Source organism: Diabrotica virgifera, chromosome 3 (genome assembly GCF_917563875.1).
Source record: "Diabrotica virgifera virgifera chromosome 3, PGI_DIABVI_V3a".
NCBI lineage: Eukaryota > Metazoa > Arthropoda > Insecta > Coleoptera > Chrysomelidae > Diabrotica > Diabrotica virgifera.
Window position 1 is genome coordinate 102,129,696 of NC_065445.1, and position 17,671 is coordinate 102,147,366.

Sequence of the window (17,671 nt, forward strand, 5' to 3'; positions counted from 1 at the left end):
TTGCCACGGCATCCATATCATGTTATTTTGTTGTAATTCGGTACTAGCAGTCGGATTTGTTTCAATTCGTTCAGAGCTAGTCATATACAGGGTGTTTGGTAAAGAATGAGCCATAGCTTAACCTTCGATTCTTGAGCTTAAAATAGGTCGATTTAAGCTAACTTACTTTAGTACGAAAGTTGATAATAACTTTTAATGTCAAAGTTAAACTTTTATTTTATTTATTCTTGAATATTTCCTGACAGACATGGGATAAGAACACGCAATTTGGTAAACGGGGTTTTTTGGGACGAGAAATCTAAATTTGCCACCAAAAATGGTGTATTACCCAGAGAGCGCCACATAAGTCTTTCAGCGGTCATTTAATACGTTCAATTTTTTTTATCCCCTACTCTACATACTTTTTGAATCAAAACTTTTATTCTCTAAATATTTTTACTTAAAAAAGGTATGCTAGATTCTTTCCTCTAAACTCAATCGTTTTCGAAATAAACGCATTTTAAACCCGAAAAATAAACTCAAAAACATGATAATTTCCAAAAATGTGTCGTAAATTCCTTCAGATGGGATTTTTGATGCAATGACATAAATATGAGAACTTGCACAATTATTATGGTTACAAGTATATTTTTGAGATGTAACTACAATGATACCTATGCAAAAAGAATGTGTGTGTACTTTGTACGCACGTAAGAAGTTATACTTCTACTACATATTATGTGATTTTTAAGACAATACCAAAAATTTAAAAAAATAAAAGAATAAAACGCACACAAACACATTGAAAAATGCCACAAAGAAAAAATTATTTCTGAACGATAATAATTGTTGGCAAAAATTTTAAATACGCATTTTCTGAAAAAAAAAATTATATAACAAATATACTTACAATCATAAAATGCATAAAAAAATAAAAAAATAAAAACTTGCATCGAGAATCGAACCCGTGAATTTCGGGGCGCTTTGATTCGTAATCGAAGCCTAGACTCACTCGTGCAATTCCACATTATTTGTCATGTGGAAAAATAGGGTAACTGAACGTTTTACTGTTTGACAGTTGTTTTGAATATAATTAAATTATGTAGTTTAAATTTTGTGGAAGAAAATATTAAAATATAACAAAACAGTAAGAAAACAATACATTAGATGAAGATTGGTAGAACTTTTGTTGGTAATCAAATTAAGTATGTAAATCAAAGCATTACATACCTACTAGATAAATAAATCTACGCCAAAAAATCATAATTTAAAAATAAAAATCGGACCTAATTTGGGATTTCTCTCTAAAATCCCCATTCTTGAGAAAATAAATGTACAGTAGAGCGTCGATTATCCGAACGTCGATCAAGCTAACGACCCCTTATTCGAACTATCGACTCCCGCGTCCCGCACTCGAATACCGAGCAAGCGTTAGTAATTGACGCTTAAAATATCTTAAATTTTCTTCAATATTGTATCCAAAAATATTTATGTTGTTGCAAAAACTGCACTTTTTTGTTTAATTGCTAGTTGTCATTATCAAGATATAAATAAATATGTAGGTATATAAATATGGCTTTTATTCACTTGTGGATAAATATGTATGACTATAAATATTATGTATCAATATATTGTAGTTCGATTATCCGAACAAATCGGTTTTCCGAACACCTATGTCCCCCAATTAGTTCGGATAATCGACGCTCTACTGTATTTCAACCTAATCCAAATGTATAATTACAATATGATTATAATAAAAACTACTTACCAAATTAGAATGAGTTTTCCTTGTCCAAAATAGTCCAAAAGTCCAAAAATATAGGTATATGAAAACTATTTAAAAAGGCAGTATAACTATTAACTAACTTTTGTTTGTTGTTTCTTTTCACACAAATTTAAAACGCAACAACCATAAATAATCTAACTACAGCTGTGCCACAGCCGCCATATTGAATCATTTTTGACATGTCATCTGAACATCCAATCAGAACAAAGTTATAATGCGCATGCGCCGGGATCATAGGTTTTAACATATAAAAATTCACCCTCATATCGCCGGTAAAGAAGTATAACTTCAAAAATTATGTTGTATCGCAGGTTTAAAATGCGTTTATTTCGAAAATGTTTGAGTTTAGCGAGATGAATGTAGTATAACTTTTTTAAGTAAAAATATTAAGAGAATAAAAGTTTTGATTAAAAAAGTATGTAGAGTAAAGGATAAAAAGATTGAACGCATTAAATGAGCTCTGAAAGACGTATGTGGCGCCCTCTGGGTAATACAGCATTTTTGGTAGCAAATTTAGATTTCTCGGTCCAAAAAACCCCTGTTTACCAAATTTCGTGTTTGTATCCCATGCCTGTCAGGAAATATTCAAGAATAAATAAAATAAAAGTTAAACTTTGACACCCAACATTTCGGTTATTATCAACTTTCGTACTAAAGTGAGTTAACTTAAATCCGGTGGCGCCCAAAATCCCGACAGCCAAAATCTCGACGGCCAAAACACCGACACGCCAGAATCCCGACAGGCCAAAATCACGACATGCAACCATCCTCGAATAAGCAAAAATCCCGACCACTACATTTTGAATATATATTGTTTCCTTTTCAAATTCAATACCAAATCATATTATAGAGTATTGAAATTGAAAAATTAATTACTTACTAATAAGTACGGGTACTAATTATTATGTATTTTAAAAGAAAAAAATCATTAAACACTTCATTTTATAATATAAAAGCTACACTTACTGAAATGGAAGGTTGTAAGTGACATGATAATATCTATTATATGAAAGTAAACTTGAATTCAGGATTTGATTATACATACAGGGTGATTGATTAGTGTGAGGAAGCTCAGTAGATCTGTTACAGTAAAAATAAAAAAAAAGTTATTGACAAAAATTGTAGGCAGCTTTAAACTCCACATTTTAAAATTAGTTACAATCTTACAGGGTGTTCCATAAGATGGTGGCAGACCAAACTTATGATTTTTTAAATGGAACACCCTATATTTTATTTTAAATTTGAAATCTGCTTCACTTCCATATCACAACAGTGTAAAGTTTTATTATGTTATACTGGGTATTTAAAAAGTTATAATCAATATTACCTGAAAATCGTATCAAGTTTAACTCCCTGTATAATTAAAAATGAGTATAGGAACATTGATACATTGCAACCATCGTTTTTTAATAATTGTTAAAAATTATAAAACATATTCGTTTTCATAATATTCGTTAAATCAAATACAGGGTAAGTCAAAATGCAAGTACATTATTTTCTTGGTAATTTTAAATAGAACACCCTGTATTTTATATCACTATCGAATAGTACTAATATCGTACATCAAATTTTATGAAGTACTCCTTATACCTAAAGTTATCAGTTTTCTAGATATTTTTATTTTTCCATCAAAGTATTAATTTGGTAGATATTTTAACGTTTACCAATAATTATTATTGTGAGTTGGCCATGATTGATTTGTCAGAAACTGACAGTTTGACATTATTGTTTATTAATTCAGTATTGGGATATACCGTAAATAAGCAACAATTATTATTTAGTAATTCAGTAATTAATTCAATTTAAATTAGCAATAATGAATTTTACTACTGATGAAATGGTAGATATGATCTGGATTTTGGGGGAATGGAATAAAAATTCATTACTATCAGCTAGCATTTATCAAGGAGGCGGCAACCTAGACAAAATACATTTGAAAAATTGAAAGATCGCTTTAACCGCACTGGTTTAGTGAATTATGAAAAACATAAACGAACAAAAACTAGTGTGACAGAGGAAAACGAAATGAGTGTGTTGATGGCAGTTACAGAAAACCCACACACAAGTATAAGGAGTATTTCCAATGAACAAGAACTTAGTTACTACTCTGTTCAAAACATTCTATCTAAAAACAAGATGCACCCTTATATTCAAAAGCACCAAGAATTAAATAATGATGATTTTCAGAAACGTATATTTTGTGAATGGGCCTTAGAAAAAATTAATGAGCAGGGAGATTTTTTTGATTATGTCCTATTGGGTGATGAAGCTACGTTCCATCGAAACGGTTCTGTTAATAGGCATAACTTTTACTACTGTTGGGGAAGCGGAGGGTATGTGTGGGGAGGTATCTTCGGTAACCATGTAATAGGACCATATTTTTTTGAAGATAACTTAAATGGTGAGATTTATGTAGATTTTATCGTAAATCAGTTACCGATATTATTAGAAGAGGTTCCACTTAATATACGTGAACAAATGTGGTTTCTACATGACGGTGCTCCTGCGCACCACAACGAATTAGTACGTGGTGAACTTAATGATCAGTTTGGTGAAAGATGGATCGGAAGGGATGGACCGATAAGGTGGCCCTCAAGATCACCAGATTTCAATAAAATCATTTTTTTGGGGTTACGTTAAGAACGAAGTATATAAAATACCTCCAACAACAAGGGATGATATGAAAAATAGAATCCGAATTGCATTTCAAAATATTTCTTTACAAATGCTGAGTAATGTAAGCAACTCTTTCAATGACCGCTTTCAAGTATGCATAGATATTTTAAGAGGTCATTTTGAACACCTTACTTAAGTAAGATAAGTTAAAATTACTAATTAACGTCAAACTGTCAGTTTCTGATAAATCAATCATGGCCAACTCACAATAATTATTGGTAAACGTTAAAATATATACCAAATTAATACTTTGATGGAAAAATAAAAATATTTAGAAAACTGATAACTTTAGGTATAGGGAGTACTTCATAAAATTTGAAGTACGATATTAGTACTTTTCGATAGTGATATAAAATACAGGGTGTTCTATTTAAAATTACCAAGAAAATAATGTACTAGCATTTTGACTTACCCTGTATTTGATTTAACGAATATTATAAAAACGAATATGTTTTATAATTTTTAATAATTATTAAAAAACTATGGTTGCAATAGATAAATGTTCCTATACTCCTTTTTAATTATACAGGGAGTTAAACATGATACGATTTTCAGGTAATATTGGTTATAACTTTTTAAATACCCGGTATAACATAATAAAACTTTACATTTTTGTGATGTGGAAGTGAAGCAGATTTTAAATTCAGAATACAATACAGGGTGTTTCATTAAAAAAAAAACATAAGTTTGGTCTGCCACCATCTTATGGAACACCCTGTAAGATTGTAACTAATTTTAAAATGTGGAGTTTAAAGCTACCTACAATTTTTGTCAATAACTTTTTTTTATTTTTACTGTAACAGATCTACTGAGCTTCCTCACACTAATCAATCACCCTGTATCTCTATTATTGGACTATACAGGGTGTCCCGAAAATATTGGTCATAAATTATACCACACATTCTGGGGTCAAAAATAGTTCGATTGAACCTAACTTACCTTAGTACAAATATGCTCATAAAAAAAGTTACAGCCCTTTGAAGTTACAAAATGAAAATCGATTTTTTTCAATATATCGAAAACATGATCGAAAACTATTAGAGATTTTTTATTGAAAATGGACATGAATCATTTATATGGCAGGAACATCTTAAAACAAAATTATAGTAAAATTTGTCCACCCCATAAAATTTTATGGGGGTTTTGTTCCCTTAAACTCCCCCAAACTTTTGTGTACCTTCCAATTAATTCATTATTGTGGTACCATTAGTTAAACACAACGCTTTTAAAACTTTTTTGCCCTTCAGTATTTTGTCGATAAGCCAGTTTTTATCGAGATGCGGCTTTTTTTTTACTATACTGACATAAAAATTTTATGGGGGTTTCGTTCCTTTAAACCCCCCAAATGTTTGTGTACGTTTCAATTAAACTATTATTGTGGTACCATTAGTTAAACACAGTATTTTTAAAACTTTTTTGCCTCTTAGTCTTTTTTTGTTGTCACCTTTTATCGAGATGTGGCTTCTTTTTCAAAATATACCTAAAAATGTAAGTTATAAATACATTTTCAGATTATTAACATTTGTGTCTATAATCATACTTAACCATATACAAATATGTAGTGGATTAGAAAAATATTTAAAATATCTCGATAAACACTGGCTTATCAAAAAAGTACTAAGAGGCAAAAAATCTTTTCGGGACGCCCTGTATATTGGCAAAAAAAAAATAATTTAATTCATATATAGGCCAGGAACCGAAGCTTTTCACCTCGCAATTTTTACAGAATGGATCGATTTGCTTGAAAATTTGAGAATAAGTAGTGGATAGTCCAAGGATCAAAATCTATATGATGCCTAAAGGAGATTTTACCATAGGGGTGGTTGCCACCCCATCTCGGGAGTGGAAATTTTTTGTTATATTTTGACCGAAAAAGTAGATAAAAACGTTCATTCTAAGTAAAAAATGTTCTATACATTTTTTTGACAAAATTAATAGTTTTCGATTTATTCGCTATCGGAAGTGGTATTAGTTTTGTATAGAAAAAATCAATGTTTTTCGATATACTCATTTACGATTCACTCAATTTTTGCCGAAGGAAAAAGATTTTTTCGAACCAAGTTCTTGGCAATTAAATAGCCTACAATTTTATATTGAAACATTTTTTCGTATCACTGATGCTAATCTTTCTATTCTGAAGACAATGGCATTTTTTACCAAACTACAAAAATTCGTTATTCGCTTTTAACTCCAGTTTCTTAAGAACTAATCATTCTAAGCCAGTCAAACTTCTAGAATTTATATTAATAATACATAAATAAATAAGAATGAATAAGGCCTGAAACGGGCTGTTCTTATTCTAATTTCTTGGGGTTGAGAGCGGACTGTATTTCTAATCGGTTGGAACAGCCACGGTGAGCAGACCTAGAATCACTATTCGGTGTAGGTATCTGCTCGTTTGGGGTAGAATTAAAAGGATGGCTAAATATTATGCCGTTTAATCAAGCGAAGAAAAATTATGACAATCAAAATCAATTTACACCGCGTCGGCCAAGGTTTCTGTTTGTATTGAGCGTTGCTATGGGACTAAAGCCGCGTTCGCTCAGCATGTAGGGACAACGCATTATCCATACCGCCGCCCTTGAAATAATCTTGGATTATTTAAATACATTAAGTTATTAAAATAATAGATGGGACAAAGTCTTGGCTGAGGCTATGCATATCAACTATAAAATAAATAGAACAAATTGGTTATAAGCATAAAAAACAAGGTACGTTTACAAAGGAAACAAAAATGAATAAAATGAATAAAAAAGTTCGTTTGATATAATTTAGTTATTAGAGAGTGTCAGTGTCCATTTCGATGGGTAGAAGACAAAAATTTAATTACACTGCGTTTAACTATTCCATTTAACGTTAATACACTAACAACGCGCACAACACCGTCCTTGCCAGGATGAAGTTCACAAATACGGCCTCGAGTCCATTGATATACAGGAGAATGTTCGTCTTTTAGAAGAACCATGTTGCCTAGCAGATTGGGTGTGTCTTTCTCAAAGCGCTATTTGTAGCGTTGCTGTAGTGTATGTAGGTATTCTGTTTTCCATCTAGACCAGAAGTGCTGGAGCATAAGCTGCAAGTGCTGGTAGCGGGATAATCGGTTTATGGATCCTTCTAACTTTAGATCAGAGACCATGTTTATAGGATGCCCAATTAAAAAATGTCCGGGCGTCAAGGCTTCCATATCGTTAGGATCATTGCTCAGAGGAAACAGAGGCCGGGAGTTCAGTACTCCTTCAATTTGCACCAACAAGGTATACAATTCCTCGTAAGACAATGGATTAGTATCAGTTAGGATTCTACGTAAATGAGTTTTTATTGACTTTACAGCACTTTCCCATATACCGCCAAAATGAGGAGATTTTGGGGGAATGAAGTGCCAATTAATTTTGCTTTCTTGGGAGAAGTTTTTAATATTGGAATTTGTTAAAATATCATGAATCTTTAGTAGCTCGTTGTTGGCTCCAACAAAATTACTACCGTTATCAGAATAAATATCGGTGCACAACCCGCGTCTAGAAGTAAAACGCCTTAGAACGCTAATGAAACATTCAGAGGTTAATTCGCTAGCTAGCTCGATGTGCACCGCTTTTGTAGCCATGCACACGAACACACAAATATATGCTTTACTTAAGCGACGATTACGAAACTTTGATTCTCTCAAGAGAAAGGGTCCAGCATAGTCTACGCCAGAGCGCGTGAAGGGATGAGACATAGTGATGCGAGAAGGGGGTAAATCTCCCATTAGGTTTTTGATGGTCTTAGGGCTGGATTTAAAACAAGGAATGCATTTATGTAAAACCTTTCGAACAGCATTTCTTCCATTCAGGGGCCAAAAGTTTTGACGAACAAATGATAGAGTTGCTTGAGCTCCTGCATGAAGATTTCGTTGATGCTCGTGGGAAATAATGAGTTCAGTAAAATGGGTTTTGTCAGGAAGTAAAATAGGGTGTTTGGAATAGTATTGTAGATCGGCATTTCGCAATCTACCACCAACTCTTATAATATCATTTTTGTCTATAAAAACATGCAAGGAGCTAAGTTTACTGGAAGGCATCACTTGACCTTGCTTTTTTAGGATTTGAATATCTTCAAGAAAATTGCGAGATTGAATGTGCTTTATAAGAAGTATTTTTCCCTTTTCGATTTCATGCTCGGTCAGATCACCAAACATTCTAGACTCTTTGGCAACCTTGAGGTTTGATATAAATCTTAGACAATATGCGGTTACATTGATAAGTCTAGAATAGCTGGAGATTCTTTCGATAAGCAGGGAAACTATATCAGATTTGATTTCCTGGGTGGACAATATAATAGATTTTGGATTTATTTCTGGTAAATCCTGATCTAAATTTTTTGTAAAGTTAGAAATGTGATTAATTGTGGACCAGGTCTCATTTGGTTGAGATAAGAACGTGGGACCATGCCACCATAATTCAGAATTATGTAAATCAGTGGGAGTGGCTCCTCTGGATAAGATATCAGCGGGATTAGAATCGGAGCGTGTATGATACCAATTGTCAATGCTTGATAATTGTTGTATCTCTGATACACGGTTACAGACAAAGGTTTTTAAAATACGAGGTTCAAGAGATAACCAATTTAAAACAATTGTGGAGTCGGTATAAAGGTAAGTTCTTTGAATATTGAAATCCAAAAGATCAGTTATCTTTTTAGCAAGACGAGCAAGAACAAGAGCGCCACAAAGCTCAAGTCGAGGTAATGAAATCGCCTTTAAAGGAGCTACGCGTGATTTAGCGCAGAGTAAATTGCTGAGTATATAGCCTTGTGGACTAACGGATCTTATGTAGATGCAAGCGCCATATGCGTTAATCGAACTATCTGAAAACCCATGAAGCTCAAAGTTTGAGGAATTTTTTGAAACAACTTGTCTTGGAATATTATATGCATTTACAAGTGAAAGGTTATCGATAAAATGTTTCCAAGTCTTATAAATCTCTGAGGGAACCGGATCGTCCCATGCAATCTTAAGGATCCATAATTTTTGCATTAAAACTTTTACTTGGATAATCATGGGTCCAAGGAATCCCAGAGGAGCAAAAATTGATGAAATGGTTGATAAAATCGTTCTTTTTGTTACTAGAGTTGAAGGAGGTTTTATTTTAGATTTAAAATTAAACGAATCGGCTTGCGAGTTCCAAGATATGCCAAGAGCCTTATTATTGGGTGAGTCTGATATAATATATTCAGCGTTAGAGTTTTCTAACTTTAGATTGGGCAATATAGCGTCACTATTTGAGACAAATTTTCGTAAAACGAAACCAAATGAACCTAAAATGGAGGTTAGATTTTTACGAATTAAGATTAATTCCTCCTCGGTGGAAGCACCAGTCACTACATCGTCAACATAAGTATCGAGTTCTAATATGTTACTTTCAATTGGAAAATCGTCTTTTACCAAAATTGATATTTCTTTGAGACACCTTGTTGATAGGTAGGATGAACATGCCATGCCGTAAGTTACGGTATTTAGCTGATAAGTGGAAAGTGTTTCCGTAGGAGTATTTCGCCATATTATGCGTTGAAGATTACGTTGTTCAGGATCAATCAGTATTTGGCGATACATTTTCTCAATATCGCTTGTTAAAACAAAATTATGTTGTCTAAAACGCAGTATTATAGAAAATATATCGCTTTGTACAGTAGGTCCTATCTTGAGTACATTGTTCAAGGATAACCCTGTTGAGGTGGGAGATGATGCGTCAAACACGATACGGGTTTTGGTAGTTAAACTTTCTTGCTTCTCGACAGCATGATGTGGTAAATAATAAGATATTGTCGAACTCGATTTGTCCGTCTGTAGACCAATGGGAGACATATGTCCCAAAGTGATGTATTCTGACATAAAATCGTTATATGCTTTATTTAGCAAAGGCTTTCTTTGAAGTTTCCTTTCAATTGACAAAAATCGTTTTACAGCGGAATTATAAGATTCACCAAGTTGACTAATTTGACGTTTAGTGGGCAGGCTCACTTGAAAACGACCCGTGTTGTCACGTATTGTGGTAGATTTGAAGTAAGTTTCACACTCTTCCTCTTCCTGAGTATACTTAGAAGAAGAAGACAAGTTATAATTTTCTTCTATTTTCCAGAAGTTTTCAATGCTAGATTGGAGCTGGTCATTAGAAGATGTTAATAAGCAAGAGTCAATAGTTGTGTTCAAAGAACAAGCACTCGGAGGGACGGGACCGCTAACAATCCATCCCAATTTGGTTTGTTGCAAAATTGGTTGATTTTTATTACCCCTGATTTGACCTGAGCTTAAGATATTAAAAAACAATCCTGCTCCTATGAGAATATGTACTTCAGAGGGGTCATAAAAATTGGGATCAGCAAGAACAATATTGTCAGGTATATTTAAATGAGTAGTGTTGATATAATGTTGAGGCGTTAAATCGGTAATACGATCGATAACAAGAGCAGGCATTTTAAATGTATAATCACCGTTTAAGGATTTTACTTCTAAATTTACTCTTTTGGTTAAGGAAGTAGTTGATAAATTAATTCCCGAGATTGGCAAGTCAACATGTTCGAAAGTAAGATTTAATTTTTCAAAAAGTTCCTGCGTTATAAAGTTGGATTGACTACCACTATCTAGAACTGCTCTGGTTAGTATAGGTTGACGATTTTTGTTAAGTGTTTTCACAACGGCGGTTGATAACAATATAAACGAATTAGGGCTTTGATTGGTTGAGTGCAAGTTACAAGAGGATTGGGAAGATGTGGAATTATTTGGTTGGAGAATTGGATTTTGCGAGGTGGATGCAGAACCATTAAAATTGTGGGTTGGCGAGGTTTCACTCGTGCTACTGATGACTTTATTTCTATGCAATAGGCTGTGATGTTTACCCTGGCAGGTTTTACAAAGGTGGGTAGATTTGCATTCACTAGATTTATGAGAAGATCGTAAACAGTTGGTACATAAAAAAGCCTTTTTGGCCTCAGAAAATCGATCAGGTACATACATGCTATGAAACTTGGTGCAAGAATAAATGAAATGGTTGTCGGCACATAAAGGACATTTATTTTTGTTTTGAGCTAAAAGTGAATGGCTATTCGATTTAAATGATTGTTTAGGAATTTGATCGTATCTTTTATCATTTCCCCTTGAGTTTAGCTTACATTCAATAGACTCCAAAAATTTACATCTATCACTTAAAAATTCAGTGAATTGACTAATAGTAGGTGATTGAATATTTTTGGTAACCTTTTCCCATTCTTTACGAGAGGTTAAATCTAGCTTTGAGGTTAAAAGGTAAATCAAAATAGCATTCCATTCGGAGACTTTTTCTCCTAGGTTCTCTAATGATTTGTAGTGATTTATAAACGTGTCTGCCAATTTTCTTAGAGCGTGAGATGATTCATTCTTAACAAGGCTTAATTCAACAATGGCCTTGATATGAGCATGAGTAATGGCTTTCTTGTTCTCGTAGCGCTCAGTTAGTAATTTCCAAGCGACATCGTAGTTTTCTGCAGTAGCAGAAAGAGACTTTATGATTTGAGCTGCTTCGCCTTTTAAACTACCTTTGAGATAATAGAATTTTTCAATATTCTGAATATTAGAATTTTTACCGATTAATGCTTCAAAGGTTTGTTTATAGGTTACCCAAGTTTCATAGCTTCCTTGAAATTCAGGTAAAGGAATTGGGGGTAAATAGGTATTTACATGATGATTAGGAGGAGTGATTGAAGAAGGCTGTGCTAATGGTGGAGCTGGGGGCTCAAGAATGAATTTTGCTTTGGCCATAGAGGCATAATATCTGGTTTCGAATTCATTTCTTTCATCTTCTTGAAGATTAATTTCAGGAAGATCACTTGTTAAACAAAGCTGTTCAATATCACCTTGTATTTTTTCAAATTCTAGAGGAAGATTTTTTAGAGTATCCAAACGAATTTGTAAGTCAATACGACTGGTGCATGATAACGGAGTAACGCATTTTTTTACAAAGTTATCAAATCTGGTTAAGGAGGCTTTAATTATACCACGACGAGCTACTAAATATTTAAGCTTATCTTTAACGTCTTCTTCTGCCATGGTTTGATTAATTTAAAAACGTTAAACAGTAAGCGTTAAGTCGTAATATATAACTTGATGACCCTGTTTATACAAATCAGGTACGCCTATGGCGAGGCAAAATGAATTAAAATACTTTAATCAATTTTAAAGGAGGTTGGTTGCGCCTATGGTGAGGCAAAATAAAATTTAAATATTTTAATTAGCTTTAAAAGCGTTTGGGTGCGCCTATGGTGAGGCAAACTAAATTTAAAATATTTTAATTAATTTAAAATAATTTGGTTGCGCCTATGGTGAGGCAAAATAAAATTAAAATATTTTAATTAGCTTTAAAAGCGTTTGGGTGCGCCTATGGTGAGGCAAACTAAATGTAAAATATTTTAATTAACTTTAAAATAATTTAGTTGCGCCTATGGTGAGGCAAAATAAAATTAAAATATTTTAATTAGCTTTAAAAGCGTTTGGCTGCGCCTATGGGAAGGCAAAATAATATTTAAAATATTTTAATTAGTTTTAAATGAAATTGGTCGCGCCTATGGTAAGGCAAAATTAGATATTTTAATTATTTTTAAAGAATTTGGTTGCGCCTATGGTGAGGCAAATGAATGTTTAAACGAGTTGTAACTTTAAAATTATGTTATCCACGCCAATGGTAGGCTTCAAAAGCTTAAGTATAAGCTCAGAATGGGTAAAAAAGGCTTTATTGAAATTTGACGATTATTTTTCAGTTAAAATGTATGTCAGGAACTCGAACTGTCATCCATTGACTTTAAAAAATGTGTATTTCACGCTAATGCAAATTAAAGTTATACAATGTGAGGAACTGACCTGTATTCTTCGCTCTGAGTTTACCTGACGTGGTGATAACTGGGTATCCCCTTCGTAGTCTAATGGACTGGGAATCCGGTTCGAAGATGACCATGAAACGGGCTGTTCTTATTCTAATTTCTTGGGGTTGAGAGCGGACTGTATTTCTAATCGGTTGGAACAGCCACGGTGAGCAGACCTAGAATCACTATTCGGTGTAGGTATCTGCTCGTTTGGGGTAGAATTAAAAGGATGGCTAAATATTATGCCGTTTAATCAAGCGAAGAAAAATTATGACAATCAAAATCAATTTACACCGCGTCGGCCAAGGTTTCTGTTTGTATTGAGCGTTGCTATGGGACTAAAGCCGCGTTCGCTCAGCATGTAGGGACAACGCATTAACCAAGGCCAATGACTAAAAACATCGCTAACTTACATTATTATGCTTGAAATTGGATTTCTCCTTTTTTTTTCAAAAAAATGTATTGATTTTTAACTTTTTTATTTTTTATCTTAGAAAGATTGGCAAAAAATAATTTTGTAGGATTTTACAAGGTCTATAAGCCTATTAATATTAAATCTTTTTAAAATCCTCGGTCGCAAAAAGAGGTGACTTTAAAAGGGTTGGTAAAGGTGGTTTTTGCATGTTATTACAAGTTTTAATTGTCAATAACTCACTCAATTTTATGCCGTAGAAAAATTTTTGCAAACCAGTTTCTTCCAAATTAAATAAGCTACAATTTAATATTTAAACATTTTTTCGTATCGCTGATGGTAATCTTGCTATTCTCAAGAAAAGACCAGTTTTTTCCAAACTACACAAATTCATTATTCGTTTTTAACTCCATTTTTTTTTTAAACTAATCATTCTATGCCTGTCAAACTTCTAGAGCCGATTAATAATACATAAGTAAAAAAGACCAAATAAGGTCGATGACTAATTTTAATTAGGGTGGTTATTAGGGGGTTTCTTTCGATCACTTTTTCGCTGAAAAAATAGGGACTGACATTCTTTTCATTATAAGCCACTTAATTTTTGAACTAGAGACTTTTTTATTTCTGAAGATAGATATTTTTAAGCACTTTAAATATGTTTGAACAAGTTGTCCTCAAAAAATGCATAGTTTTCCCGTCTTTTGACTTTGAAACTACAATATTTAGCATTTGACGAAGAACAGCCAACATATAATAAAGTATAGCTCGATTACCTTTGGTCTTAAAGAAAATTAAAAAAAAAACGGGTTTGTTTATTTTTTCCAAAGATACATTTTTGTTATGTAAAGTTTTTTTGATAAAACGGAAACTTTTGGAGTTATTAGCAGAAAACTTATTAAGAACATTGATTTTTTCGATATGAAGGTAACACTTTCGATGGCGAATAAATCGAAAACTATCAATTTTATCAAAAAAAATGTATGGAACGTTTTTTGTTTAGAATAATCGTTTTTACCAACCTTTGTGATTAAAATATAATAAAAAATTTCCACCCACGAGATGGGGTGGCAACCACCCCATGGTAAAAAAGCGCCTTTTGGCATGATATAGATTTTGATCCTTGGTCTATCCACTACTTATTCTCAAAATTTCAAGCAAATAGATCCATTCTGTAAAAATTGCGAGGTTTTGTCCTATTTTAAGCTTCATTACTTGGACTAATACCCATGTTAGAAATTTTATTTAGAAAATTAGTTCATATTAAATGGTAAATACTTTTGTCTAGTAACAAAAAATAAAAACAGATGGCCATAAACAAAAAACCAGAAATAAATGTAATTATATGTTAAAAAGGAACTTATCAAACCTGTCGGGATCCTGGCGTGTCGGGATTCTGGCGTGTCGGGATTCTGGAGTATCGGGATTCTGGCCGTCGGAATTTTGGCTGTCGGGATTTTGGGATAGACGTAGACCCGCTTAAATCGACCTATTTTAAGCTCAGGACTCTAAGGTTATAAGCTATGGCCCATTCTTTACCAAACACCCTGTATACACTCTCTGATAAAAGCTAACGAACTTGAAACTAGTAAGGGTGTTTATGGCACTCTCTGAATTATTATTATTTTTAAGACAATCATTTAATTTGGTGCCATATGGATCCACGCGACTGCGTCAAAGGTTAAAAGTTAATATTGTTTCACTACTTCAAAAGGAAGACATTAATCTAATTTCTACAAGTCTAGATATTGTTCAGAAAATCTTCACATAAACGAAACTCATATCCTCAAACGATTTTAACAATTATTATTAAAAAAGGAAAATTGAGATTTGATAATTACAAATTCTATACGTACATGAACGGTTAAATAATTTTGTTGTATGTTCTTTTCCTCCTGTTCTTTATCAAGGCTGCTACACGATCTTGTTTTATGAAGGTTGTTCATTGAATTTGCCTTTCTTACATGTCTTCTTGCTAGACTGGGTGTGATGGCACCTTTTAGTATATGTTTGCTGCTAGGTTTCTTTAGTTCTACTTTTTTCCTAAAATATACAAATTTGTTGGTTATGGTATAGTTATTAGTATATAAAAATCTTATATCTAAAGAAATGATAGCGATGCCTTATTATTATTATTATGATTTTAAATAATATATCCGTTTATCCAGTTATTACTTAATAGTCTAAGATCCGAATCTACGTCGACCTTCACCCATCTGCTTTCCGAATGAAACATTTTTTTATTTAATTTCCTACCTAATCTCCGTTTCAAACATTAGAACCAGTATGGTTGTATCCTTTAATATTTACCAGCAGTTATACAGTCAACAGCGATAATCCTCTAAGGGCCGATTGTTCAATTGGAGATTATCTTTAGATTAAAAATAATGTTTAATTAAACTTAATATTACGTTGTTCAATGCAAGTTTAACGCGTAACTATGTGTTAACCAGAGATTATCTTAATCGCCCAAAAACAAAGGATTGACGGGTTAATCAGAGATTTGTAACCTTATTCTCTGGTTTTAAATTAAATAATTGTCATGAAAATTCCAGACTAAAACAAACATGGTTATTGCATTATCGTTATATTTATTATCCCCTATATTTATTAATCAATGACATTATATTATTCTTTCTACCAATTTTCAGTCGTAGATAAAACTTGCAGTAATAATCTATTATAATACCGTGTCTATAATAATAATATTGGCTATGTTTAATAATGGAATAATGGTGTCTCACATAGGACGACGATTTCTTCGCTGTTGTTAATATAATTTCTTTTTTGATTTCAAAAAAATATATGTACTTCTCATATGATATAACCCAGTGATGCACATAGGTAGCTCAAAAAAAATTAGATTTCTCAGTGTAATGGTACTTATGCTTTCTACAAAATGAATGTTAATTTATAAATTAATACCTATTGCCATAAGTTTCACTTGTTCTTCATTATGTGTAAAAATCAGGTAAAATCAAATTGGAAAACTTTTCATTAATTTTTTGGAAAAGAAATTAGGGGGGGGGGTATGGTTTGAAATCAACATATCAAGCACATTTTTGTGATTTTTTTTTTCGAAGCTATGGTAGAATTATTTTATTTTTAAATTAAATAAACATATTAAGTACAATTCAAAGAATATTTAAGAAAAAATTCAATCCAAAATATTAAAAAATAAGCCATTGGCAACAAATTTTGACAGGCAGCTCAAAAAAAATGAATTTTGCGGTGGACATCAGAACTCATCACTGGATCACACGAAACAAAAATTTAAAAATGATTTAATTAGATTATGAGTTTCATGAGGTAACAACGTCGAGTAACAACGTTTTTTTTTTATTTTTAATGATTTTTGAATTTTTGGTATCACTCAGAAGTCAAAAATACGAAATTTTTGATAAAAATTTTGTGAAAACCGACAGATTTAATATTGTTTAAGAAAAAATAAGCAAAAAACGAAAAATATCTCGACGTTGTTACCTCACGAAATGTCTAAAGAAAATCTATGCAAAATTTTAGGTAGATCGGTCAAGTAGTTTTTCAGTTACAATGTCCACCGCATTTGAAAAAGCAGTTTTGAGAAAAATGCGTTTAAAGTCTTGACAACTGCATCTTCATCTTCTGATTTGTCTGCCAAATCGTAAAGTGATGAACATTGGAATATGTTTTTTGAATTGCGGAGTAATCTACAAAAGAGAAGGCGAACAGTTGTTTAACATTTCTCACTACGCTCAAGCGTGCTGGCGCGAAGCCGCGGCAACGCGAGTCGAAGGTAGGGATATTTAACACCCTGTATCTCTGGTAATTTTACTCCGATTATTTTGAAATTTTCAGAGAGTATGCACTTTTATTTGAAGTAATAAAAAAAATTAAATATTTCAAACCATACCCCCCCCCCCCCCCTTAAAAAACATTCATTTGGTATAAAAGTTTTATTGTTATAAGCTAAAAAA

General features: G+C 32.6%; 1 protein-coding gene across 2 annotated transcripts in view; it reads right to left on the minus strand.

Annotated features, from left to right (window-relative positions):
- The window catches only part of LOC126881235 (pH-sensitive chloride channel 2-like), a 174,417-nt gene that overhangs the window by 25,025 nt on the left and 131,721 nt on the right, over positions 1-17,671 (minus strand). For both annotated transcript variants that reach the window (XM_050645380.1, XM_050645381.1), the window contains one exon: positions 15,572-15,758. In XM_050645380.1, the coding sequence (XP_050501337.1) occupies positions 15,572-15,758 (187 nt within the window). The remainder of the gene's footprint in view (positions 1-15,571; positions 15,759-17,671) is intronic.